At 44.1% G+C, this 27,965-nt stretch overlaps 1 protein-coding gene across 1 annotated transcript in view; it reads left to right on the top strand.

The window, feature by feature from the left end:
* OPN4 (opsin 4) overlaps positions 1-27,965 on the top strand; it is a 209,178-nt gene that overhangs the window by 110,075 nt on the left and 71,138 nt on the right. Inside the window, exons 5-6 of the mRNA XM_040435823.1 lie at positions 22,931-23,102; positions 26,407-26,568. Of these exons, the coding sequence (XP_040291757.1) occupies positions 22,931-23,102; positions 26,407-26,568 (334 nt within the window). The remainder of the gene's footprint in view (positions 1-22,930; positions 23,103-26,406; positions 26,569-27,965) is intronic.

Genomic DNA, 27,965 nt, shown 5'->3' with positions numbered 1-27,965 from the left:
GAGAAGATCTACATCAGAGGAGACATTTCTTGGGAGGCTCTGGATGTGAGAGGTATGTGCTGCTGTATAGCAAGTACAACAAAATGTGGTGTGTGGGAGGAGGGGGCGGCAACTTAGAGAACTGGGCCATATTCATTGGAGCTTGGGACCCAGATCTTTTGAGACCCTAGCAACGCCCCTGGCTTTTACCCACAGCTATGTATGTCAGTGTCACTCAGACATCATTCACTATTGCAGTCATTGCGTGCCAGAGCTTGGGGAGGAGGGAGGGAAAGAAATGCATTTAAAAAAAACTTCTCCTTAAAAGTCCTAGGACACTAGAGGGGGTTATATACAAACTGCGCAACTGGAGCTACTTTAGTTCGGTCCGAATGGATTCAGGTCCAAACCAAACTTTCTCAAAAATTTAGGAACCTGACCCAAAACGAATATCGACTGATTTGCTCATTTCTAGTACCATTTTTGGGTATGATTTTTTGATCGTTCAATATTACAATGGAAAATGCACTTTTGGCACAGTTTTTATTATATTTTCTTTACAGCATTCACCTGAAGGGGTAGATCATGTGATTTTTTTTTATAGAGCAGTAAAAGCATTTTTGAAAGCCATATATATTTTTTTATTATCGGTGTTTGTCTTATGTAGGGGCTCATTTTTTGCGGGATGAGGTGACCATTTTGGGGTACATATGACTTTTTGATCAATTGGTATTAAACTTTTTGTGAGGCAAGGTCACCAAAAAATGGCTGTTGTGGCACAGCTTTTATATTTTTTTTTACGCATTTACCTGATAGGGTGAAACATGTGATATTTTTATAGCTAAGCCATCGCTTGTCCCCATGATGTATAGTGGTTTGCCGGCAGAAGCTTGCAATTAGACACCATGATCTATCGCCTGCAAAACAATAATTTTTTAACATGTCAAAAGACTTGGATTGCCCAATGAACGAGCAAACGCTTGATTGGCAGCAGTATTACACTGCCAGGTGATTGCTAACTAGCTTTCATGCAAATGATCATTAGCAATTATCTGCTGAAAAAATGTGCAGTGTAGTACAGACTTTGAATAAGTGTCTATGGCCTCTTAGTAATTTAGAGACAAGGGTTATTAGATGACAAAGTAAAAGTACCATTCACACATCTAGACAAACAGTTAAGCCTTTGTAACAGAATAACTGAATATTTTAGCCCAAAATGAGTCAAATGCAATCATTAAAAAAATTGCCCCTTTAAGAAACAAAATACTAGAAATTACAGGAAAAGATGTGGCTAGTAAACAAGAAACCAAAGAAAAAGTCATGTACAAATATCTAATATTATTTTACCCTAACCATCCAGAGGTGGATTGGCCATAAACCCACCTCTTGGCCAGCCAGTGGAAGTTTTTGGGGATGTATTTTGTGCTGCTGGCAGCAGTATTTTGTGATGGCCTGTGGCATTTGGCTCTGTTGGGGTGGTATAATGAGCCACAATATGGTATTGCTTGCCTACCTGTGTTGGCCCTGCCTTCCATCAATTTGGACCCGACTACAAAACGGGACCACTTTTAGTAATTTTTCAGGGCCCCTTTCAGTTTTCAGTCCACCTCTGCGGGTATCAATACCTAATTTCACAAACAGAATTAGTGTTAACATACAGTACTTACCATATTTTTTACTATGGAGCTATGGTACATTCTGGGTTATAATTAGAGATGAGCGAAGTTGTCGAAGTGGAATTCGATCCGAATGTCGGGAAAAAATCATAGTTACATAGTTACAAAGTGAATACGGTTGAAAAAACATAAGTACATCAAGTTCAACCAATCCGAATTTCCTCACGCTTCGTGGTAACGAATTGCATTTTTTCCTAAAATGTCTGCTGCACATGTTAGGACATGGAGCAAGGAACTCTGGGAATGAGGGATCACCCACAATGCCATGCATGCAACCAATCAGTAGCCATCCAGACCTGTGATGTCACAGCTCTATAAATAGACTCAGCCACCTTGGATTATTCTATTTTCCAGTGTACTTAGTGCAGGGAGAGATGTCAGCAGGTGCTAGGGACAGTGGTAGAAAAGACTTCAAAACTTTTATTTTGCTGCATAGAAGTTCAGGGAAAGGATAGAGAGGAATTATTTCACAGCATTGAAGCAGAACAGGGTTCAGGAGTTTACAGCCTGGGAAATAGGAACAATCCTATTACACCTTGCTGCACTGACTGCGGATCCAAATTGCCATTATACAGCTCTGTAATTCCAGCAAACCATTCTTGTTATTGGGGTGCAACTGCTGTTTGATACAGCCATTAACAGGGTTTATTACAAGTAAATATTTCTAAGTCTTATTTGCTTTTGTGCGGTGCAGTTATATGTTCTAAAGCATTTTTTGGCTTGTATTAGTGGGAAAAAATGGCTTATTAACCGTTGTGTGGTGAAGTGAGAAAATTACAGGCCTTTTTGGCGTGTATTAGTGGCACAAAAATATATACTATTTGCCATTGAGAGGTGCAGTTATATGTTCTAAAGCCTTTTGTGGCATGTATAAGTGGAAAAAAATAAGGGCCTATTTGCCGTTCAGCTGTGCAGTTATATGTTCTAAAGGCCTTTTTGGCGTGTATTAGTGGCAAAAAAATATATATTATTTGGCATTCAGAGGTGCAGTTGTATGTTCTAAAGCCCTTTTTTACGTGTATTAGTGGCACAAATAAAGTATTTGCCGTTGTGTGGTGAAGTGAGAAAATTACAGCCCTTTTTGGATTATATTAATGGCAAGAAACATATATCATATTTTTCGCCCTATAAGACGCACCGGCCCATTAAGCGCACCTTGGTTTTAGAGGAGAACAATAAGAAAAAAATATTTTTCATTAGCCCTCAGGTCAGAACAGTAGTCAGAGCCCCAATATTAATCAGACCTCAGCTCACAGCCCCTATCAGACCCCCAATGTTAATAAGACTCCAGTAAGACCTCAGATCAGACCCCAATGTGAATGACCCCCAATCAGACCTCAGATAAGAGCCCCATTGCCTCTCATCAGCCCCCATGCCTGTCATCATCCCCCATATGAGCCCCCATGCCTCTTATCAGCCCCCATATGAGCCCCCATTCCTCTTAGCAGCCCCTATATGAGTCCCCATGCCTCTTAGCAGCCCCCATGCCTATATAACAGCCCCCATATGTGCCCCCATGCCTCTTAGAAGCCACCATGCCTATTAGCAGCCCCCATATGTGCCCCCATGCCTCTTAGCAGCCTCCATACCTTTTAGCAGCCTCCATATGAGCCCCCATGCCTATGTGCAGCCACCATGCCTATGTGCAGACACCGTATAAGCCCCCATGCCTATGTTCAGCCACCATATGTGCCCCCATGCCTCTTTGTAGCTCGCATATGTGCCCCCATTCTTCTTAGGGTGCATTCACACGTCAGTATTTTTACCTTTCCAGATAAACGTTCCTGTTTTTTGCGGATCCGAAAATCTGGATGATTTGAGGATGCTTTTAGCATGTAATCCGATTTTTTTGACGGATCCATTGACTAGAATGGGATGACGGAACGCAAAATCGGACAAATAGTAGGACAGGGTATATTTTTTTTCCAGGATCCGAATAACGGAACCCACGGAACGGAACGGAATCACGGAATCGGAGAGCACCATGAGTGCTCTCCGATTATTTGCGGATTCCATTGAAAATGAATGGATCCGCATAACGTTCCGTTTTTAATCGGAACGGATGCGGAACACCAAAACGGACGTGTGAATGGACCCTTAGTAGCCCCCATATGAGCCCCCATGCCACAGAAAACGTAAAATAAAAAAATTACTTACCTCTCCTGCTTTGGGTGCCGCCATTCCTCACCTACATTGCGATCATCTTCCTCCTGCTGTCGGCTGTGCTGTGAATGCTGCGCACAGTGTGAGATCACAGAGTGCACTCACACTGTGCGCAGCCCTGCACAGCCGACAGCCGAGGACCAGGAAGCGGTGAGTACAGAGACTTCACCGCTTGCCGGTCCTCCAGTACTAATGAGCGCTTCAATAATGGAAGCGCTTCATAAGTATTCGCCCCATAAGACGCAGAGGCATTTTCCCCCCATTTTATTTTTTGGGGGGGAAAATGTGTCTTATGGGGTGAAACATATGGTATTTACCGTTCAACGGTGCAGTTATATGTTCTAAAGCCCTTTTTGGCGTGTATTAGTGGCAAAAAAAAATATTTTTGCCGTTAAGCGGTGCAGTTATATGTTCGAAAGTATTTTGTGGCGTGTATAAGTGGAAAAAAATAAGGGCCTATTTGCCGTTCAGCGGTGCAGTTATATGTTCTATTTGGCATATATTAGTGGGAAAAAAGGACTGAATAGCCGTTGTGTGGTGAAGTGAGAAAATTTGACTATTTTATTTATAAATTTGATCTAACAGTATGTCAGACAGCGAAGTGCCAGGCCCTGAACAGAGGAGTGGCAGAGACCTAAATGTTTCTGGCGCAGGCTCAAGTCGCAGCAGAGTAAGGGGACGTGGCAGCAGGAGTCGCAGTGAGAGGCCTGAGCTCCCAGTGTCATCTGGAGGTCGTGTCTTGACCAGCAACCCAGCGGTTCTTGAATGATTGACTCAGTCATCCACTTCGTCCCAAGTGACATCAGACACCCCCAGTCAAGAGTTGGTGGGTTTATCAGACACAACCCTTAGTTGGCATGGCCCGGGAGCAGGCCCTGTGCCCTCACCTGTCCTCAACCTGCCTCTGTCATTTTCTGTTCCCTCAGCCAGACAAGTATTATATGCTGTGGGCTCAGCTCTATTTTATAGCAAGGACGAACTACTAGAGAACAGTCAGCAGCTACTGGCCAGCCAAGATGTGTTGGAGACATCCGCCGCTTCCTCCAGTATGCGGGCAAGTAGTGATGAGGAGAGTGGCGTGGGAGCTGGTGTTGCGAGCGGTCAGGCTCCTGACCCAGAGACCGTTGAGGAGGACATCAGTGAGCGCAGACAGTACTCAATAATGATGATGTAGCTGATCGCACTTGGGAGATGGATGAATTAGGGGCATCTTCATCATCGGGAGAAGGGGGTGGTAGCTTGCCCATGAGGCAGTGGCGGAGCCAGCAAGTCACTAGCGTGGCCGAGAATCAGGGTGGCAGCAGTGGGAGGTCGGGAGCCGAACTTGCTCAGGGTTGACCACCCACTTCTCAAGAGCCTACCTGCCCGGAAAGTAGTGGTGCAAGGGTTCAAGGAAGCAGCAGCGGTAGCAGTCAGTGCAGAGTGTTGGGGGTAAAATCACCTACTCGGCGATGTGGCAGTTTTATGTTAAGCCACCGGAGGAAGTGAACATGGCCATTTGTAGAATCTGTGGGAAGAGAGTGAAGCATCGCCAGGGTGCCAATGTTGGCACCACGGCCCTGCATCAACAGATGCAGCGTCACCTTAAGTAGCCTGGGAGAACCGTGGCTCAGATGTGGTGGTCCAGCCTGCCACAGCAACCACTGCATCACCCAGCGGCGCATACCCAATTTCAGGCAGTCAAAGCTCCACCACCTCAGCCGAAGTGAGCTGTCTGTCCTTCCCATCATCTGCTGGTCCTGATGCTCCTCCTCCTACTCCTCGTCAGTCATTCCGTGAGCAATCGATCACCGAAGCGATTGCCAAGAGACAACAGTATGCGTGCACTCATCCAACGGCGTAGAAGCTGAATGTGCTCCTGGCCAAGTTACTGGTCCTGCAGTCCCTCCCTTTCCAAGTGGTGGACTCTGCGCCTTTCAGAGAACTGATTGCTTGTGCCGAGCCGAGGTGGAGAGTCCCAAGCCGTCATTTCTTTGCCAAAAAGGCAGTACCAGCCCGGCAGACATATGTAGAACAGAAGGTGGGCCAGTCCTTGAGCCTGTCAGTGTTTGCCAAAGTGCACGGCAGCACCGACATATGGAGCTATAACTACTGTCAAGGACAATACATGTCCTTTACGGCCCACTGGGTGAATGTGGTTGCTGCACAGCCACACCAGCAACTTGGCCAGGTGATGACACTTCTGCCTCCACATTCTCACGCCGTTGGTCCTAAGACAATATACGCCTCTGCCTCCTCATCCTCCACCGTTTTCTCAGCCTCCACTGCAGGGACAATTCACAGTGCCCCTCAAGCATACCACATGTGCAGGGCACGGCGGTGTCACGCTGTTCTGCACCTTGTTTGCCTGGGCGAACGGAGTCACACAGGGGAGGAACTTCTACGTGTCCTTCATCAAGAAATCGAATCCTGGCTTTCTCTGCGACAACAAAAAATCGGAACCATGATGACTAACAACGGGAAGAACATGGTGTCGGCGCTGCGTCAAAGAGGGCTGAGCCGGGGGCGTGGTCAACTGCCGTAATGGCCGGACGCATCTAAGAGCAGCTCCTGACTCCTACTTCTGCCAAATTAAGACCTGACAAGTTCATCTAAGTCAGCGGCAAGTGCTTGACTCGAACCATGAGTCCCAGCAAAGCGCAGATGGCGGCGGAGAGACTTAAAGAGTTCGCCAGACAGGATTCCCAACATGGCTCCATCTCCGACACGTGCGGCCAGCACCAGGAGCCAGATGACACAACAGCCACACTCCGATGCGGAGGCTGAACCCGAATTCACCCTGCAAACCTCCTACCAACAGCTTATGGCGGCCATTACCGGGTGCCAGGTCTCCCTGACAGGGAAGATAGAGGAGGTAAGGGTGGATTTGGGCCTATTGCGCCAAGATGTGCAGCAGCTGCGTGAGCGGGTCCGCCTAACCGAAACTAGGGTGTCGGACTTGGACGATCTGACCAACCTCTTACCGGCAAGGATCACTGCAGTGGAGGCATCTGTGGAGTTATTCCGCCAAAAATGTGACGATCTTGAAAACCGCGCACGGCGCAATAATGTGCGTATCATCGGCATGCCAGAGCGGGCTGAAGGCCCAGATCCAACAGCCTTTTTGGAGGGATGGTTCAAGGAGGTGTTCCCCAATGCTGTTTTTTCATCTGCGTATACAGTGGAAAGGGCACACCGAGTTCCTGCCAGACTGCTACCTCCTGGTGCCCCCCCAAGACCCCTACTAGCCCGCATGCTAAACTGGCGTGACAGAGATCTCATCCTTGCGCAAGCAAGAGTTGCACAATCCATATCTCTGGGCTCTGCGAATATCTCTCTGTATCCGGACTTTTCTGCTGACCTCCAGAAGAAACATGCTACCTTTGTCTCCATTAAAAGACGCCTCCGGGAGATGAACCTCAAGTATTCTATGGCGTATCCTGCACGCTTGAGAGTTGTGGACGGCGACAAATCACTTTTCTTCTCCAACCCTGCTGAAGCGGAGGACTGGTTATCTGGAAGACATCGTCGTTCCCCTCCCAAGTGATCTAACCTGCACTTGAGGCCTTGTTGATATGCGTAAGGGAGACGAAAAGGATACTGCAAAGTCTGCTCCATGAACACCCTCTTGTCTTATGTTTTCTACATTTATATTCTTCAATGCTACCCTGGTTCAGAGTTGGGTAATGTATTGCCTCATGTTTTTATGTGGACTCAGGGACACTGAGGGTTAATGGTGTGCAGCTCTTATTTAAAGTCACTCTTGTAACCGGCAAGTATTACTGCAAATGAAGGGAGCCAGCTACTCCACCTGCACTGGGTTACCACCTATATACACCGTGCAGGTCCCCCAAGCACATGGCTAATTGTTATTATGGATGTGATTATGTTCTAACAGTTCACCCACTGTTGGGGTGGTTTAGAGTATTCACATTGAGTTATGCTATTATTGCAATGTCTAATAGTCAATATATAAGAGTTATATACAATGGGCATTATCCTCGTCATGATGCACCCCAGGAACTGGGTGTCTATCGTTATTTCTATAACTGGTGTTCATCATGGCCGGGTTAAGAGTGATGTCCTGGAATGTCAGAGGTTTAGGTGGACCTAGGAAACGAATGGCTGTGTTTGCACATATCCGCAGTTATGCTCCACATATTCTGGGCCTGCAAGAAACACATCTTACCACAGAAACTGGAGGGAGAGTCAGGAAACCCTGGGCTCAGTGGGTGGAAAGTGCATATGGTAATTCTTACTCTAAAGGGGTATCATTGCTGATTCACCGGTCAGTCAGATGGGAACCCCATCACATGAATGCTGACCCAGAAGGGAAGTTTATTTTTGTATATGCTCATATTAATGGAATGCCATATGTGATACTGAATATGTACAACCCTCCTCCTGCCAATCTCTCACTGCTGCAGGCAACGGCGGGATTTGCAGCACAATTTCCGTCGGCCGGGATCCTCGGCATGGGGGATCTTAATTTGATCCTGGATGATCTGAAAGATCGATTCCGTAACCCGTCCAATAGTTCCTATAGACAGACATCAAGTAAAACTGCTCTGGCGCACCTGTTGTCTGAGCTTGGGTGGATTGACATCTGGAGGGAAAGATATCCAGATAGAATTGAATTTTCTTGTTTCACTCCTTCCAGAGGAGCCTTGTCTAGGATTGACTACCTCCTGAGCACCCCTGGCACCTTCATGGCAACGCGAGAGATACATTTACGGGCCCCAGGGTCCATCTGACCATGCACCTATAATGGCCTCGATCATTGACCCATATTCTGCTACCCGTATACCCAAACAGCGTATACACCCATTCTGGCTATCTTTAATGTCCCTAAATGATAGAATACCCGACCAACTTCACACATTTCTTGCTGCTAATTCAGTTGACACAGATCCAGCCCTAATGTGGGAGACTTTGAAAGCCTTCCTGCGCGCGTGCCTTAAGTCTTCTATCTCCTACATTAAGAAATTTACCCGACGTAAGGAGGAGGAACTGAGCACGCAGTGCAGGAATGCAGAACTTGCATATATATCTGACCCTACTGAAGAAAATAGGAGGGATTGGATGGTGAAGGGTAGACAGTATATGAATTATTTGCAGGAAAAATGTGATCGCAAGATGCTGTTTATGCAGCAGTAATCCTTTGAACAAGGCAGTAGAGTAGGCAAAGTGTTGGCACAGGTAGTGAGGAGGAACAATATGTCTCCACCAATACTACGTATTATGGACAATGGTGGGACGGTGGTGTCTGAGCCTGGGGACATATTGGGTCGGTTCAAAGAATTCTATCAGGACCTGTACTGTTCTAGGGCTCAGTATACCACCCAGGCATTAGAGGACTATCTTCAGGAGGTTTCTTACCCGCAATTGTCTGTATCAGATAGGGAATTGCTGGATGGGGAGTTCACCCTGGAGGAAGTGAGTGAGGCAATTTCAAGGTTAAATTCAGGCAAAGCCCCCGGGCCGGATGGGATCCCATTAGAGGTGTACTCTAAATATGCGGATATTTTGGCACCGCAGCTCCTACGTATGTATAAAGCGTCCCTGAATACTGACACTCTCCCAGAATCGTTATACGAGGCCTCTATTGTAATCCTATTAAAACCCGACAAGGATCCTATAGAATGCGGGTCATACCGTCCTATATCGTTATTAAATTTAGATTACAAAATTCTCACCAAATTACTAGCAAACAGACTGAACAGAGTGATATCATCCATTATTCACGAAAACCAATCCGACTTTATTCCTGGTAGGTCCACCTCTAGCAACATACGAAGGGCGCAGGTCATTGCTCAGGTGGGATGTGCGGACCGGAAGTCATGGGCTTTGGCCGCGCTTGACACGGCCAAGGCGTTTGACTCAGTGGAATGGCCCTATCTGATACACGTCCTCAGGTATTTTGGCTTTGGTCCCACGTTTATCAGATGGGTAAATATCATTTACAACTCACCTTCCGCGAATATTATGATTAATGGCTCCCTCTCACCAACATTTAAACTATACAGAGGAACCAGGCAGGGTTGTCCTTTGTCACCCCTGTTGTTCGCTCCTACCGATTCATAAACTGGCACATCAGGTGTGGGGAGCTGCAAAAATGCAGCAATACAATGATCTACCAGATGATATCCAGCTGTGGAATAATCTATTATTTCCACATCTGGTACACTGTGAAGGGGAGAGGATATGGAAAGGATACGGCATTTGTTACTTGAAAGATCTATATGAGAATGGCATTATGTTCTCCTTCTCTCAGCTACAGACCAAAATGGGAGTCCTGAGGCCACATTTCTTTAGGTATTTGCAGCTTAGACATGCCCTTCAGGCCCAGATCCAGGCACTTAAGAAACAAGTGTCTTCGTACCCACTCATTGGGGTATTTAGAACACAAGGACCGAGGGAAATGATATCTGCCATATATACACATCTGCTCAACCTCAAAATCTCAGCATCTCCATTGGGTGCGGAATGTAAATGGAGAGGGAATATACCCACATTGACAGATGAGGAGTGGAGTGAGGCCCTTGAAGCCCCAATGGCTGTATCTCCATCCCTTACCAATAGGCTGATACAACTCTTTATATTACATAGGTGCTACCTCACCCCGACTAGGCTCTATAAAATGGGTAGGAGGCCACACACTGGATGTCACAGATGCGCACAGCTGAACGCTGATTTTTGGCACCTGATGTGGGACTGTAGTTATATTCAATCTTTCTGGAGGGGGGTAGTAGATGTAGTTTCTTCCCTGATTCCAGATACCTTGGAAGTTTGCCCAAAGGTCTGTCTTCTGGGAATTATTGATGAAGATTCAAGATCACGCTACACGCTCACCTTTATCAGGGAAGCCCTTTTCCTAGCTAGGAAAGCTATTGCTCTGAGATGGATGGCGGACAGGCCCCCTACAGTTAGTCAATGGAAAGTCCTGGTTAACAATATCATTCCCTTTGAGAAGATCATTTACTCCCGTAGAGGTTGTCCTCAGAAATGCCAAAAGATATGGGGACCTTGGTGTGATTCTCCTATAACTGCCACAACAGTCCATCTATTCTACACTCTATAAACTAACCATATTGGTTTGTTCACCATACAGCTCCAGAAATTCAGATTAGTATTTACTGGAAAGAATATAACACGAGGTATTATGTTAAAATAAATGTTCATTGACGTGTTGTAATATTGATATGTCTTGAATATTAACGATTTGATGAAGAAAAACTCTTTATTTCTGTCTTATTCTTATGCACTGCGTTGCGTAATCCATTGTATTTATCTTTGATTTATCTATTGTATTTCTTGCTTGTCATTTTTCAATAAAGCGAGTTTAAAAAAAAAAAAGAGGGCTGAGCGATGCGCCCTGCATGGCGCATGTGTTTAACTGATTGTCAAGCGGTTCCTGAAGTCTTCCACCCATCTGCAAGACATCCCACTTGTACACAGCAAAGCACACCCTCCTTGAGCTACATCAGTAGAACGGCACCCCCCTACATAGGCTGATATGCGATGTTTCCACCCATTGGAATTCCACCCTCCATATGTTGGACCAACTATACGAACAAAGTAAGGCCATAAATGATTTCTTGATGATCCAGGCAGACAGGAGTACTCCCCTGTGTAACTTCTATGTCAGCCATTGGCAGCTCATGCATGACACCTGCCGTTTGCTCAGGCCCTTTGAGGAGGCCTTGTTATTTGTCAGTCGCCAGGACTACAGGATGAACAACGCCATTCCACTGCTTCATGTCCTGGAACAGATGCTGGTAAATCTGGCTGGTCAGGGGACTGGAGACTAGTGTTGAGCGCGAATATTTGAACAGCGAATTATTATCGTGAATATCGGCACTTCGAAAATTCACGAATATTTTGGAATATAGTGCTATATATTCATAATAACGATATTCAGTTATTCAGGTTTTTTTTAACACTGTACACATCAGGTGATCATCCCTCCCTTCTTCTAGCTTGTGGGCCAATGAGAAGGCTTTGTCACAGCTTAGCAAAATCCCTAGCAACCAACAGAAAAGTTGCCTGCCCCTTACTATACAAGTTGCACATATTGCGAAAAAATATGTGCATCATTAATTGCCGAAAATTCGCAAGCGCAAATATATTGGAGCACTCTATCTGCATATAAAGTTATTTTAATGTTCTGTTGTGTCAACCATTTTCTCCAGTCTCAGGAACCTTTTACCAGCTTGAAAAATGTAGCACCCACGCAGGTATTTTGCGCGCATTACGCAAATAATACATTGCCGATTTTCGCAATCAAGAATATAATCTCGAATTCTCAAATTCGTGAATATATGACAAATATTCAATAAAATATTCGCGAAATATCACAGATTCGAATATTGCCCCTTCCACTCATCACTACTGGAGATGTGGCGCCTAGATCTCACGGCCACATGAGCCCTGTGGGGGCTGAACTGGAGGAGGAGGACATTGGAGCACAAGCAATGTGTAGCAAAATGGGTGGTTTTTCTACACAGGTGACAGGAGAGGAGGAGCAGGAGCAGACAGGGCGATGAGGAAGACGAGGCAGATGACCTAGACACACCATGGCAGTATGCAGTGGAGATGGAGGCAGGGAGTACCTCCAAGTCACTTGCACAAATGGCCCACTGCATGCTTAATTGCTTGTGTAGTGACAGCCGAATTGTCACCATTCCGCAGAGGGATTACTTCTGGCTCTCCACCTGGTTGGACACTCGCTACTGGTCCAAAATGGGGGCCTTTTTTTTACACCCGTTGAGAGGGAGGACAAACTGAACTACTATAGAGACATCCTATGTAGTCAGTTGGCCGCTGCCTATCTGCACTATCGTCTATCCTCTCGCAGGTCTGACCGGGGGGACCCGCTGCGCTCACGTTCATCTGCCATGGATGCTTTGGCAGGGTGGGGGGGAAGAGGAGCATTTCCAGCTCCATCAGCAGCAACTTGAGTCTACAGTCGCTGATGAGCATCTTTCTTCACTCCTGATGCTGCCGCCACCTCCACACTGTCACTGTGCCACCCTGTGGCCTCCTCCTGATGCTGCTTCTGCCGCCATCTCCACAGTCTGTCATTTTGCCACTCTGTGGCGTCCGGATGTTGCTACTGCCACATCCACAATGTCATTGTGCCACTCTGTGGTCTCCTCCTGATGCTGCTGCCACCTCCAGACTTAGTCATTGGGCCACTCTGTGGTCTCCTGAAGCTGCTTTCACCTCACCACTAGTGGACATCTCATGCTGTTCCCTCCCTTCCCACTTCATGACTGGTCCACTATTTTGCCTTTCGGCCTGGCTGACATCATCATTTATTTGACCCTTCTTCTGAACTGTCAGAAGAAAGAAGAAATGTGATGCACAACAGATCATGTCTATATAACAGCTGTAAGGCTTGCATGACATGGTCCCTATTTTGCATCCGAATTGTCTTATGATTTGGTAGCCAAAAGCAGGAGTGGGTACAAAGCACAGAAGACATGCAAATATTCCATTCACGTGTCATCTCTGTTTTGGATCCACTGTTGTTGTTTTTTACTTCAGCAATTCTGATGGATTACTGACCAAAAGCTAACCGAAGGCAGATGCTCCACAGACAGGATCTGTTTTTTGGGGGTTAATGTTCTGACAGATCAGAGGAAGGGCAAAATAATCAGTGACATCAACGCAAACTTACTGCTGACATCCTCTCCACTCTGTCGGGGGCTCTACTTGTATAAGCGTTTAATAGAATAGGTTCTGTAGACATCTATGTGGAATCAGCTGCCGACGGTGTAAAAAGAGCGCGCTTCTTCTTGACGCTAACATTGACCTGTAAGGCTGGGTTCACACTGTAGTTATTTGGTCAGTTTTGGCTTCGTAGCTGCCCAAATAATTGAAGTGTGCAGTGATTATAAGAGCGACGCCTGTCATCTGCATGTCATACTGACTCACAGTATTGTTTCACTACCACAGCAGACTCCCTATGCGTGTTACTGCAAAGCAGAGTGTTCTACATTACTATAAAGGCTCTCTGCAGCCAGAAAATAGCTGTTTTTTAACTCGATTCACCACAAATAAATTGGGATCGAACGCCATTTTTTAAAAAAAATTGGCGAACCGGCCGAATTGAATTTTTGAGAAATTCGCTCATCTCTACTTATAATGTTTGTGGCATCATAAAGTCAATTATTGTGGCAGAGCACTTACCCTCCAAATATCTAATATATAAAGCTGAGTGTATTTATGTGTGTAAGTTCGCTAAAGGAATCCGCACCGTCGCATTTACAATCATGAAATTTGGCACACAGGTACATCAGATGTCCAGGAAGGTTTTATCAGCTCTCCAGCACGTACCATTCCTGAGATATTCCCAAAAAATGCAATTATGGTACTTCACATGACCAATAGAAGCCTGCAGGTTTTTCTCTTCATATCCACATACACACATTTTACACCAGCCATTTTTATTCACTGCTGTAGGTCAGTTTTAAAGGGGCAGGGCGCTGTGGATGACACTGTTAAAGGAACGTAGTGCTGTGGAGGTCACAGTTCAGGGGGCAGGTAGAATGGCCATTGAGGCCACGCTCAAAAGACGGACTAAAAACCTCGCCCCCATGCCCCCTACCACTCCACAGCCGACAGGGATTGAAAACATGGTCCGCTATGGAGGTCAGTCTTAAGGGGCAGGATGCTGTAGAGGTCACTGTTAAGGGGCGGGGTGTTGTGGAGGTCACATTTTAAGGGAACGTTGCTCTATGGAGGTCACTGTTAAGGGGGTGGGTTATTGTGGAAATCACTGTTAACGAGACCGGGTACTGTGGAGGACACTAATAAAGGGGCAGCCGCTGTGGAGGTCACTGTTAAAGGGGAGGGCACTGTGGATGTTACTGTTAAGGGGGTAGGCCACTGTTGAAGTCACTGTTAAAGGTATTGGGTACTGTAGATGTCATTGTTAAGGGGGCGGGGTGTTGTGGAGGTCACATTTTAAGGGAACGGAGCTCTGTGGAGGTCACTGTTAAGGGGGCGGGTTATTGTGGAAATCACTGTTAACGAGACGGGGTACTGTGGAGGTCACTAATAAAGGGGGCTGCCGCTGGGGAGGTCACTGTTAAAGGGGAGGGCGCTGTGGATGTTACTGTTAAGGGGGTAGGCCGCTGTTGAGGTCACTGTTAAAGGGGTGGGGTACTGTGTCACTGTTACAGTGGATACTGTCGATATCTTTTAACAACACACACAAACATTAAATGTAATAGATGTAATATACCCGTGCAAAGCCTGTTCCTTCTGCTAGTACCTTGTATAAAACTGACTGTGTACAGATTTCCATATGCAGAATAGCCTACATTTTGCAATAATACTGATTCAACAAGATGCTGGAAACATGCCATAGCCATTCTAATCCAAGTGCACATGATATCCTGCAATTGCTATAGATTTGTGAGCTGCACATAAATTCTCCAAATTTCTCATCCCATCATTTTCCAAAGGTACTCTTTCAGTTTAGATCTGTTACATACAGTTGAAGTTAACAAGATCTTTTGTCACATTACCGGGTGCTTTTTTAATATTTTTAAGCCTGTTCAACTTCTCCATTAGAAGAAAGGTAACCAATGGGTATAGCAGGCTACACATTGTAACTAAAAATACTATGATATTTAAACTAAGGCATTACATTTGTGTGAAAGTGAAAACTACATTTTGACCTAATGAATTATAAGACCATGCAACTTTTTTCCAAGTCTACAACTGATGAGGTTTGGGGAGTTTGTGTCCATTCTAGCCCTAGTCTTCTTTGCTGACATGATTGGACACAATGTGGTCTTGTATCGCATTAGTCTACCCACTTCAAGGTTCTACATGTTGTGCAGTCAGGAGTTACTTACTGACATACCTAGCCAGTTAGATGTTTGCACTGAAGTATTCACAATGGTTCCACCAAATAAATACAAATGGTTCCACCAAATAAATACAAATCAATTAGAGCAGTGGCATGCCTAGGGTGTTTGGCACCTGGGGCAGGTCTCTTTCTCTGGCAACCCCCCCCCCCCCCCATTCCTCTTATATCCAGGGACATCTCCTGTCATGTAGACCTTCTCTTTCCTCTTCTTCTCTGTTAGACCGCCATGACAAATTCTTTCAGCCGCATCTCGTCTCTACAGAGTTTATAATACAGACACGTTAGATTTCTCCGTTTTTCCATCAACCTCCCCATCCTGGAGTCCCCACAGTGTCATCCTGCTGCCACCCCCAATACTGTGCCCGTTGTGCCCCCCAATGTCCCAGGTACTATCCTGCTGAAAAAATAGTGAACCCAGTAGACATAATTGGGGTCATTTATCAAACGGGTGTAAAGTAGAACTGGATTTCCAAAAGAACTGTCAAATATGAAAGGTGGAATCTGATTGGCTACTATGGGCAATTAAGCCAGTTCTACTTTACACCAGTTTGATAAATTACCCCAAATGTCCCTATAGTGTTTATAGCAGTAATAATGTCTCCTAGAGTGCCAGCAGTAATAATAACACTCTATATTGTGCTCCAGGTAATAATCCCTGTATAGTGTCCCCAGAAATTATAGAATTGTCTCTACTGTGCCTCCCCAATAGCAACACCCCCCCCCATGCTGCCCCCATATAGTAATTTTCCCTACACTGCCCCTATAATAATCCCCCCATAGTAATTCCCCCCACACAGTAATTTCCCCCACACTGCTCCCATACAGTAATTTCCCCCATACAGTAATTTCCCCCACACTACACCCCCCGCCCCCCCTAGGCACGAAACTTAATTAGAGGTTTTCAGTGTTAAAGGATATTAGACAAGCGTTTTGGAATCAGTAAAGCAAGTCAGGAGTACATGTGGGCTCAGGGGAACTGGCTCTGGAAAAAAGTGCCCCTTTGGAAGACATTATACCTATCACGGTCGGCGTGGCTATCACATACGTGACACAGAGGGAGGGAACGAGGAAGGCCCTGCCCAAGTGAGAGGGAAGATGGTGACCCCTGACTCACCTGGCGGCTGGCACCTGGCTGCCCTGATGTCCCTAGACGGGTTCCTCACCCGTACGCCGATCACGTGCCTAAAGCCCTGGCTTTCCCTGAGCTGAGCCCTAGGTAGTGAACAGGGCGATGGGAACACTAGTCCGCACCACTAACTCTAAGGGAAAACACCAAGGGGAGGACAGACAACACAGACTCAACATATATTCCCAGGTGGGAGACAACAGGAGACAACAATAAGCCCAACAGGGATCCGGAGGGTAGCACTCAGGAACGACAACCAGGATTAACCACTCCAGTGGGTCAGTATAGGTGTCCAGGCAGGAAGCTCTATAACTGGCAACTAGAGAAGTGTGAGGGGAGAATATAAGGAGGTAGGGAGTGGCAGACAAGAAACAGCTGAGGAGGAGAAGCTACGGATCCCTGAGAGAGACAAAAAGGATAGCAAGGCAAACACAGAAAACAATCACAAAGAAACAACGTGATCTTTAGATATAGAGCGCGCAGCCACCTGCTGCGACTTCCTGACCCCGGGTATAACGGAGTCAGACGTGGCTCTTGATACCCTCGTGACAATACCATCCCAAGAGAGCCAAATACCACATTCCACCACAAAATACTGCCGCCAGCAGCACAAAATACATCCCCAAAAACTTCCACTGGCCAGCTATGAGGGCATCGGCCCACCGGGAAATTTCCCTGTAAGGTCTATGGCCAATCCACCCCTGTGTGGGCTCATGTTCAAGGCCATGTGGTTACAAGCAATGATCAAAAGAAACTGAGTTTACCAGTCTTTTTGAGAGTCAGAAGTATGTCAGTAAGGTTAGGATGGTACATGTTACAACTCTGAGTATAACAATTAGTCTTGAGTAGAGATGGCCTTGCGGTTCGCGATTCACCGAACATCCGAACATATGGAGATATTCACGCCCGCCATATTCTTTTACATTATGAAGAACTTTGACCCATGACACATCCATCAGGTGGTACAGGACAGCCAATTGAGACATTTCAGCACATGGACATACCCCCTACCTTATAAATAAACCTGATCTGGCCGCCATTTTACATTCAGTGTTTTGCCAGTGTAGGGAGAGGTTGCTGTGTGGAGCAGGGACAGGCTGTTAGGGACACCAAAAGCTAGCTAATAGGGCCACAAAAGTCATTTTAAGGACTAGTATAGGTGTGTTAACGATAGGTGTGATACACAGAGGGGTGCGATATACTTATAATATACTTTTATAATGAGTCAAAAACACATAGATCTATATAGTGATCCCCTGGAAGTCAGGGGGCTAGAGGCTTACTAGGGCTATTTTTATATAGGGTAAGGTTCCGGGCAGGGTCGCTCTTATCAGGGCGGGTGGTCTGTGGTTAGGCTATCAGGGCCAGAATAGCACCCCCCTGTAGGGCAATATCAGGGACAGTTCTTTCCCCACCCTGTCCTTCAATACCACATCATCATCTAGCCCAGGGATAGATGGTTTTTGCTTTCCCTCCGGGATTCATGGATGTGCACTGGAAACCCCCCGGATTGTGGTAGGACATATGGTTTCTGATTTGGTGCCGCCGAGCACTTGTTATTGCCTGCCACATCTATGTTTTTTGCTTAAAGGGGTTATGCACTTTGTTTTAACTGATGATCTATCCTCTGGATAGATCATCAGCATCTAATCGGCGGGGTCCGACACCCGAGACCCCCGCCGATCAGCTGTTTGAGAAGGCAGCTGCGCTCCAGCAGCGCAACGGCCTTCTCACTGTTTACCGCTGGCCCAGTGACGTCACGACTAGTATCAACTAGCGTGGGCGGGGCTAAGCTTTGTTAACTTGAATGGAGCGTAGCCCCGCCCACGCTAGTTGATACTAGTCGTGACGTCACTGGGACGGCGGTAAACAGCGAGAAGGCCGCGCAGCTGCTGGAGCGCCTCGGCTTTCTCAATCAGCTGATCGGTGGGGGTCCTGGGTGTCGGACCACCGCCGATCAGATGCTGTTGATCTATCAGAGGATAGATCATCAGTTAAAACAAAGTGCAGAACCCCTTTAACTTTAATATTTTTGAGGGATATCTTTTCCATTCACACGTCCGCAAAATGGGTCAACGGGTGCAGACCCATTTATTTTCAATGGGGCCGGAATGTGCTGTCCGCATCCGCATTTGCAGATCCGCACTTCCGCATCTGTGCTTCCGTTTCCGCAAAAAAATAGAACGTGTCCTCTTCTTGTCCGCAATTGCAGACAAGATTAGGCATTTTCTATTATAGTGCCGGCGATGTGCGGACCACAAATTGCGGAATGCACATTGCCGATGTCCGTGTTTTGCGGATCAGCAAAACACTTAAGGACCCTCATAGTAAAATTATTTAAAGTTATGTTTTATCTTTATGTACAGTACAGACCAAAAGTTTGGACACACCTTCTCATTCAAAGAGTTTTCTTTATTTTCATGACTATGAAAATTGTAGATTCACACTGAGGTCATCAAAACTATGAATTAACACATGTGGAATTATATACATAACAAACAAGTTTGAAACAACTGAAAATATGTCATATTCTAGGTTCTTCAAAGTAGCCACCTTTTGCTTTGATTACTGCTTTGCACACGCTTGGCATTCTCTTGATGAGCTTCAAGAGGTAGTCCCCTGAAATGGTTTTCACTTCACAGGTGTGCCCTGTCAGGTTTAATAAGTGGGATTTCTTGCCTTATAAATGGGGTTGGGACCATCAGTTGCGTTGAGGAGAAGTCAGGTGGATACACAGCTGATAGTCCTACTGAATAGACTGTTAGAATTTGTATTATGGCAAGAAAAAAGCAGCTAAGTAAAGAAAAACGAGTGGCCATCATTACTTTAAGAAATGAAGGTCAGTCAGTCAGCCGAAAAATTGGGAAAACATTGAAAGTAAGAGCTATTTGACCATGAAGGAGAGTGATGGGGTGCTGCGCCAGATGACCTGGCCTCCACAGTCACCGGACCTGAACCCAATCGAGATGGTTTGGGGTGAGCTGGACCGCAGAGTGAAGGCAAAAGGACCAACAAGTGCTAAGCATCTCTGGGAACTCCTTCAAGACTGTTGGAAGACCATTTCAGGTGACTACCTCTTGAAGCTCATCAAGAGAATGCCAAGAGTGTGCAAAGCAGTAATCAAAGCAAAAGGTGGCTACTTTGAAGAACCTAAAATATGACATATTTTCAGTTGTTTCACACTTGTTTGTTATGTATATAATTCCACATGTGTTAATTCATAGTTTTGATGCCTTCATAGCCATGAAAATAAAGAAAACTCTTTGAATGAGAAGGTGTGTCCAAACTTTTGGTCTGTACTGTATATTCTAATGGATTGCCTTCCTTGTACAATGTTATGATATACTTTCTATGTTAGAAAGTATGTTATAGTGCATTTGTATTGTGCGGCAGTTGTGTGCGGTTCTGCTGTGATACTGCAGGTATATAGAGGGACAAGCGTTATTTGAACAAATAATTTCTACTGGTGTGATATACCAGTCGCCCCCCCAAAAAACTGATTGAAGCGGGGTGTTATATACCAATATACTTTCTTTATAGTGCATTTGGGTATGTATAGTGCATTTGCGCATGCGCGTACGCGAAAATTATATTGCCGATATTTTGCATTGAAAAAAATAACGAATGGATATCGCAAATTCGAATAATACATCTGGTATGTCACTGTCCATGTTGTGGGACTATTTGTGCACTTCTAGTAATTATTTCTTGGCTGCAAATGTGAGCTGAAGGTTTTGCAGTTTCGCCTGCCATTAAAATGAATGGGACCCGCCGCAAACTTGCAGTTAGCGAACATTTGATCGCGTTCGCGCGATTGCGTTCGCGAAACGTCCCAGCAGATGTTCGTCCATCACTAGTCTTGAGCGAATGAAGCATCCAAAGCTAAATTCGATCCGAAGTTTAGGAAAAATTCTATTTGCTGCAAAGCCAAATTTCCTTGCTCTTCATGGTAATGAATCAATTTTTCCCAAAATGGTGGCTGAAAATCAAAAAATTATACTCAGCTCATCCATTTAATCGCGGAGAGGTCTTCCGCTCCCGTGATCACGCTGGCCATGCACGGTGACTTCATTAGTGACGTCATCATGCTCGCCACAGTTTCTTTGTTAGGTTTTCTTCAATCAAGACGGGAGCGGACAGCTTCTCCACGATCAAGTGGATGAAGTGAGTATAATTATTTTTTTAAACCCAGATTAAACGCATCTGAGGGGTTAAATGACGGGGGTTGTGCGATAACAATAGTGTCATATAATAAAAAGGGATTTGTGACAAAGTAATTCATAATGAATCAAATTTCTTGATGAAGTTTGGCAAAGCTGCTGAATCGAATTTTTGAAAGCTTCGCTCATCTCTAATAATAATGCATTCTGATTTCTATATATTTTGGTATTTATGATGTACAGTCAGGTCCATAAATATTGGGACATCGACACAATTGTAACATTTTTGGCTCTATACACCACCACAATGGATTTGAAATGAAAGGAACAAGATGTGCTTTAACTGCAAAATGTCAGCTTTAATGTGAGGGTATTTACATTCAAATCAGGTGAACGGTGTAGGAATTACAACAGTTTGCATATGTGCCTCCCACTTGTTAAGGAACCAAAAGTAATGGGACAGAATAATAATCATAAATCAAATTTTCACTTTGTAATACTTGGTTGCAAATCCTTTTGCAGTCAATTACAGCCTGAAGTCTGGAACGCATAGACATCACCAGACACTGGGTTTCATCCCTGGTGATCCCCTGCCAGGCCTCTACTGCAACTGTCATCAGTTCCTGCTTGTTCTTGGGGCATTTTCCCTTCAGTTTTGTCTTCAGCAAGTGAAATGCATGCTCAATCAGATTCAGGACAGGTGATTGACTTGGCCATTGCATAACATTCCACTTCTTTCCCTTAAAAAACTCTTTGGTTGCTTTTGCAGTATGCTTTGGTTCATTGTCCATCTGCACTGTGAAGCGCCGTCCAATGAGTTCTGAAGCATTTGGCTAATTATGAGCAGATAATATGGCCCGAAAGACTTCAGAATTCATCCTGATGCTTTTGTCAGCAGTCACATCATCAATAAATACAAAATAACCAGTTCCATTGGCAGCGATACATGCCCACGCCATGACACTACCACCACCATGCTTCACTGATGAGGTGGTATGCTTAGGATCATGAGCAGATCCTTTCCTTCTACATACTCTTCTCTTCCCATCACTCTGGTACAAGTTGAACTTAGTCTCATCTGTCCATAGGATGTTGTTCCAGAACTGTGAATGCTTTTTTTTATGTTATTTGGTAAACTCTAATCTGGCCTTCCTGTTTTTGAGGATCACCAATGGTTTACATCTTGTGGTGAACCCTCTGTATTCACTCTGGTGAAGTCTTCTCTTGATTGTGACTTTGACACACATACACCTACCTCCTGGAGAGTGTTCTTGATCTGGCCAACTGTTGTGAAGGGTGTTTTCTTCACCAGGGAAAGAATTCTTCGGTCATCCACCAAAGTTGTTTTCCGTGGTCTTCCGGGTCTTTTGGTGTTGCTGAGCTCACCGGGGCGTTCCTTCTTTTTAAGAATGTTCCAAACAGTTGTTTTGGCCACGCCTAATGTTTTTGCTATCTCTCTGATGGGTTTGTTTTGTTTTTTCAGCCTAATGATGGCTTGCTTCACTGATAGTGACAGCTCTTTGGATCTCATCTTGAGAGTTGACAGCAACAGATTCCAAATGCAAATAGCACACTTGAAATGAACTCTGGACCTTTTATCTGCTCATTGTAATTGGAATAATGAGAGAATAACACACACCTGGCCATGGAACATCTGAGAAGACAATTGTCCCATTACTTTTGGTTCCTTAACAAGTGGGAGGCACATATACAAACTGTTGCAATTCCTATACCGTTCACCTTATTTGGATGTAAATACCTTCAAATTAAAGCTGACAGTCTGCAGTTAAAGCACATCTTGTTCCTTTCATTTCAAATCCATTATGGTGGTGTATAGAGCCAAAAATGTTACAATTGTGTCGATGTCCCAATATTTATGGACCTGACTGTATATACCATTGTCTTGTCCAAAACTGTTCCAACAAAAAACATTAACTTCAACTCTATCTTTCCTTTTTAAAAGGTGCCTATGTTCCTGAAGGGCTTTTGACCTCCTGCTCATGGGACCATGTGACATTCACACCATCTGTTAGAGCATACACAATGCTCCTCTTCTGCTTTGTCTTCTTCATACCACTTTTTGTCATTATATATTGCTACATATTTATTTTCAAGGCCATCAAGAACACTAACAGGTAATTCATTTACATCTATTTATGGCAATGTTATTGATTGGAGACAGACCTGTACATAGATATGACTTTTGTAGGACACAATGACCACCACTAACATCATATTCAACCTACGTAAGTAAAGGCAGTTTTTAATTGTGCGTCTAGCCAAATAAATGCACAGCTGTTTTATGTGCAAAGCTTTATTTGCTTTTGTAAAATGACAACTCTGAGATAAAAATATTTGAATGAGTTAAAGCTCCAGGATAGTCACGAGACTATAACTGAATCACAAATGTTCTTGTTAAAGGAATTATACACCTAAATATATAATGGATTACAGGTGAAACTCAAAAATTTTTAATATCGTGCAAAGTTCGTGTATTTCAGTAATGCAACTTAAAAGGTGAAACTAACATATGAGATAGACTCATTACATGCAAAGCGAGATATTTCAAGCCTTTATTTGTTATATTTTGGATTATTATGGCTTATAGCTTACGAAACCCCAAAGTCTCAATTTTAAGGTACCCTTTGTTCAGGGGATATGGATTAATTAGCTGACTAGAGTGTGACACTTTGAGCCTAGAGTATTGAACCTTTTCACAAAATTCTAATTTTAAGCTGCATTAACCCCTTAAGGACTCAGCCCTATTTCACCTTAAGGACTTGGCCATTTTTTGCAAATCTCACCAGTGTCACTTTAAGTGCTGATAACTTTAAAACGCTTTGACTTATCCAGGCCATTCTGAGATTGTTTTTTCGTCACATATTGTACTTCATGACACTGGTAAAATGAAGTAAAAAAAAATCATTTTTAATTATAAAAAAAATACCAAATTTACCAAAAATTTGTAAAAAATTGCAAATTTCCAAGTTTCAATTTCTCTACTTTTATAATACATAGTAATACCTCCAAAAATAGTTATTACTTTACATTCCCCATATGTCTACTTCATGTTTGGATCAATTTGGGAATGATATTTTATTTTTGGGGGATGTTACAAGGCTTAGAAGTTTAGAAGAAAATCTGAAGTCACTTTGTGAGGCTTACATAGTAGAAACCACCCAAAAATGACCCCATTCTAGAAACTACACCCCTCAAGGTATTCAAAACTGATTTTACAAACTTTGTTAACCCCTTAGGTGTTGCACAAGAGTTATTGCCAAATGGAGATGAAATTTGAGAATAAACATTTTTGGACAAATTTTCCATTTTAATCCATTTTTTCTAGTAACAAAGCAAGGGTTAACAGCCAAACAAAATGCTATATTTATTGCCCCGATTCTGTAGTTTGCAGAAACATCCCATATGTGGCCGTAAACTACTCTACAGGCACACAGTAGGGTGTAGAGGGAAAGGTGCGCCGTATGGTTTTTGGAAGGCAGATTTTGCTGGACTGGTTTTTTTGACACCATGTCACATTTGAAGCCCCCCTGATGCACCCCTAGAGTAGAAACTCCATAAAAGTGTATGTAACAAAAATTTATGTAAGTTTTACACAATGATTTCATTTTTGAAACAAAAAAAATCATGTTTTAGTGTCTCCATAGTCTGAGAGCCATAGTTTTTTCAGTTTTTGGGCGATTATTTTAGGTAGAGTATGATTTTTGCGGGATGAGATGACGGTTTGATTGGTACTATTTTGGGGTGCATATGACTTTTTGATCGCTTGCTATTACACTTTTTGTGACGTAAGATGACAAAAAATTGCTTTTTTTACACCGTTTTTATTTTAAATTTTTTTTACGGTGTTCACCTGAGGGGTTAGGTCATGTGATATTTTTATAGAGCCGGTCGATTCGGACGCGGAGATACCTAATATGTATACTTTTTTTTTATTTATGTAAGTTTTACACAATGATTTCATTTTTGAAACAAAAAAAATCATGTTTTAGTGTTTCCATAGTCTAAGAGCCATAGTTTTTTCAGTTTTTGGGCGATTATCTTGGGTAGGGTATGATTTTTGCAGGATGAGATGACGGATTGATTGGTACTATATTGGCGTACATGCGACTTTTTTGATCACTTTTATTACCTTTTTTGGGAAGTAAGGTGGGCAAAATTTAAATTTCCTCATAGTTTTTATTTTTTTATTTTTATGGAGTTCACCGTGCGGGGAAAGTAACTTAACCGTTTTATAGATCAGGTCGTTACGGACGCGGCGATACCTAATATGTGTAGTGTATTTTTTTTATTTTTTTTTTATTCAGTGATAAATGTGTTTTTTTTTATCTTAACTTTTTTTTTCTTTTTTTTGACCCACACCCACTTGGTTCTTGAAGATCCAGTGGGTCTGATATCTGTATAATACAGTAAAATACACTATATAGTGTATTGTACTGTATTTTACTTACACTTTGTCTGAACAGATCTATGCCTTTAGCACAGATCTGTTCAGCACCATGGACAGCAGGATGCCTGAGAAGGCGTCCTGTTGCCATGGGAACCTTCCCCGTCTGCTCAGTTGTGGCCACTACTTCGCAGACGGGGAAGGGTAAGGAGGGGGGCTCCCTCCCTCTGTGACCCCATCCTGTCGGGGGGCTGCAAAGGCACAGCAGCCCCCCGATGGGAGAGGGAGGGAGCCCCCTCTTACTGTTAACCTTTTCCATACAGCGGTCCGTACGGACCGCGGTATGGAAAGGGTTAAACGGCTGACATCATAGCACAGATGTCAGCCGTTTATACCAGAGTGTCAGCAATGTGCTGACACTCTGGTATACCACTGGACACCAATGAATATTCAAGAGGAGGCGGGCGGGGGATCGCGATCCCGCCTGCCGCACCGCCTGCCTCCCGCACCGCCTGCAACACCCCCCCTGCACCACCCGCCGCCATAAAATCATTCAGGGGTGGTGAAAAAAACTTTATTTGGGGCATTTTTAAGTTTGATCCCCGCGGTCAGGGACCGCGGGGATCAGAATCGGCGGAAAGCGCAGCAAACCGCAGGTCTGAATTGACCTGCGGTTTGCTGCGATCGCCGATACGGGGGGGTCATATGACCTCCCCGGCGTTGTGACAGGATGCCGGCTGAATGATTTCAGCCGGCATCCTGTTCGGATTAACCCCCGCAGCGCCGCAATCTCATTTTAAACTCATGACGTACCGGTACGTCATGGGTCCTTAAGGACTCGGGAAACATGCCGTACCAGTACGTCATGCGTCCCTAAGGGGTTAATGCAATTCCTTTTAATTTGCACTACTGAAATAAATGGACTTTTGCACGATATTCAAATTTTCTTCGAGTTTTACCTGTACTTGTATATGCTTGTGAATGTGACCCGACTCTTTTTTTTTTTGGTTTGATTTTCATGTTAATCATTACAGGGCTGTTCAAAAGATTGGTTCGGATGACAACAAGGAATCTCAGAAACAGTATCAGAAAATGAAAAATGAATGGAAGATGGCAAAGATTGCTTTAATTGTCATCCTCCTATATGTGATTTCATGGTCTCCCTATTCAACTGTTGCACTGGTGGCCTTTGCTGGGTAATGCAGTCATTCTAAGATTCTAATATATCTCACTTTTTTTTGTTTTTGTTTTTATGTAATGTAAAGTCAGTAGATTTCATTCAGACGTTGGAGTAGGAGCTGTTACCTATAGCAACCTACTACATGCTTTTATATTCTAGCTTGCACCACTTCTCTTTTGCATATTGTTTACACATAAGGTCCAACATATTATTTTAGGGGAGCCATAAAATGTGCAGTCTAGCAGAAAATTTACAATAGTACATATAAGTAGAAATGAGTGAATCGAAGCTGACAAAGTGGAATTCAATCAAAATTTGGAAAATTATTCAATTCACTCCGATTTTCCACACACTTCATGGTAACAAATCGATTTTTTTTCTAAAATGGCTGCTCCACATGTTAGGATATGGAGCCAGCCCTGTGATGTCACAGCCCTATAAATAGCCTCAGTCATCTTGGATTCAGCCATTTTCCAGTGTACTTAGTGAAGGGAGAGATGTTGGCAGGCGCCAGGGACAGTGCTAGGAAAAACTTGAAAATATAAATTTTGCTCAGTAGAAGTTCAGGGAAAGAGCATTAGAAGTATAGGAAAAGGATAGGGAGGAATTATTCCACAGTATTGAAGCAGAAAAGGGTCCAATAGGGGAGTGTATAGCCTGGGTAATAGGAACAATCCTATTATACCTTGCTGAACTGATTGCGGATCCAAATTGCCATGATACTGATGCTCATTTCAGGTTTGCAATACCTCTGTAATTCCAGCAAACCGTTTTTGTTATTGGTGTCTTATTAGCCCTTGTGCGATGCAGTTATATATATGTTCTAAAGCCTTTTTTTGTCGTGTATTAGTGGGGGGGGGGGGGGAGGGGGCTTATTAGCCATTGTGTGTTGAAGTGAGAAAATTACAGCCCTTTTAGGCGTGTATTAGTGGCAAAAAATATTATTATTCACGGCCACAGTTATATGTTCTAAAGTTTTTTTTTGGACGTGTATTAGTGGGGAAAAAAACAGGCACTTATTAGCCGTTGTGTGGTGGTGAGAAAATTACAGCCCTTTTTGGAGTGTATTAGTGTAAAAAAAAACTTTATTTGCCGTTATACACTCACCTAAAGAATTATTAGGAACACCTGGCCCATTAATGCAATTATCTAGTCAACCAATTACATGGCAGTTGCTTCAATGCATTTAGGGGTGTGGTCCTGGTCAAGACAATCTCCTGAACTCCAAACTGAATGTCAGAATGGGAAAGAAAGGTGATTTAAGCAATTTTGAGCGTGGCATGGTTGTTGGTGCCAGACGGGCCGGTCTGAGTATTTCACAATCTGCTCAGTTACTGGGATTTTCCCGCACAACCATTTCTAGGGTTTACAAAGAATGGTGTGAAAAGGGAAAAACATCCAGTATGCGGCAGT

The sequence above is a fragment of the Bufo bufo genome, chromosome 6, assembly GCF_905171765.1.
Source record: "Bufo bufo chromosome 6, aBufBuf1.1, whole genome shotgun sequence".
Classification (NCBI taxonomy): domain Eukaryota; kingdom Metazoa; phylum Chordata; class Amphibia; order Anura; family Bufonidae; genus Bufo; species Bufo bufo.
This window is presented reverse-complemented; position numbering and strand designations above follow the sequence as displayed.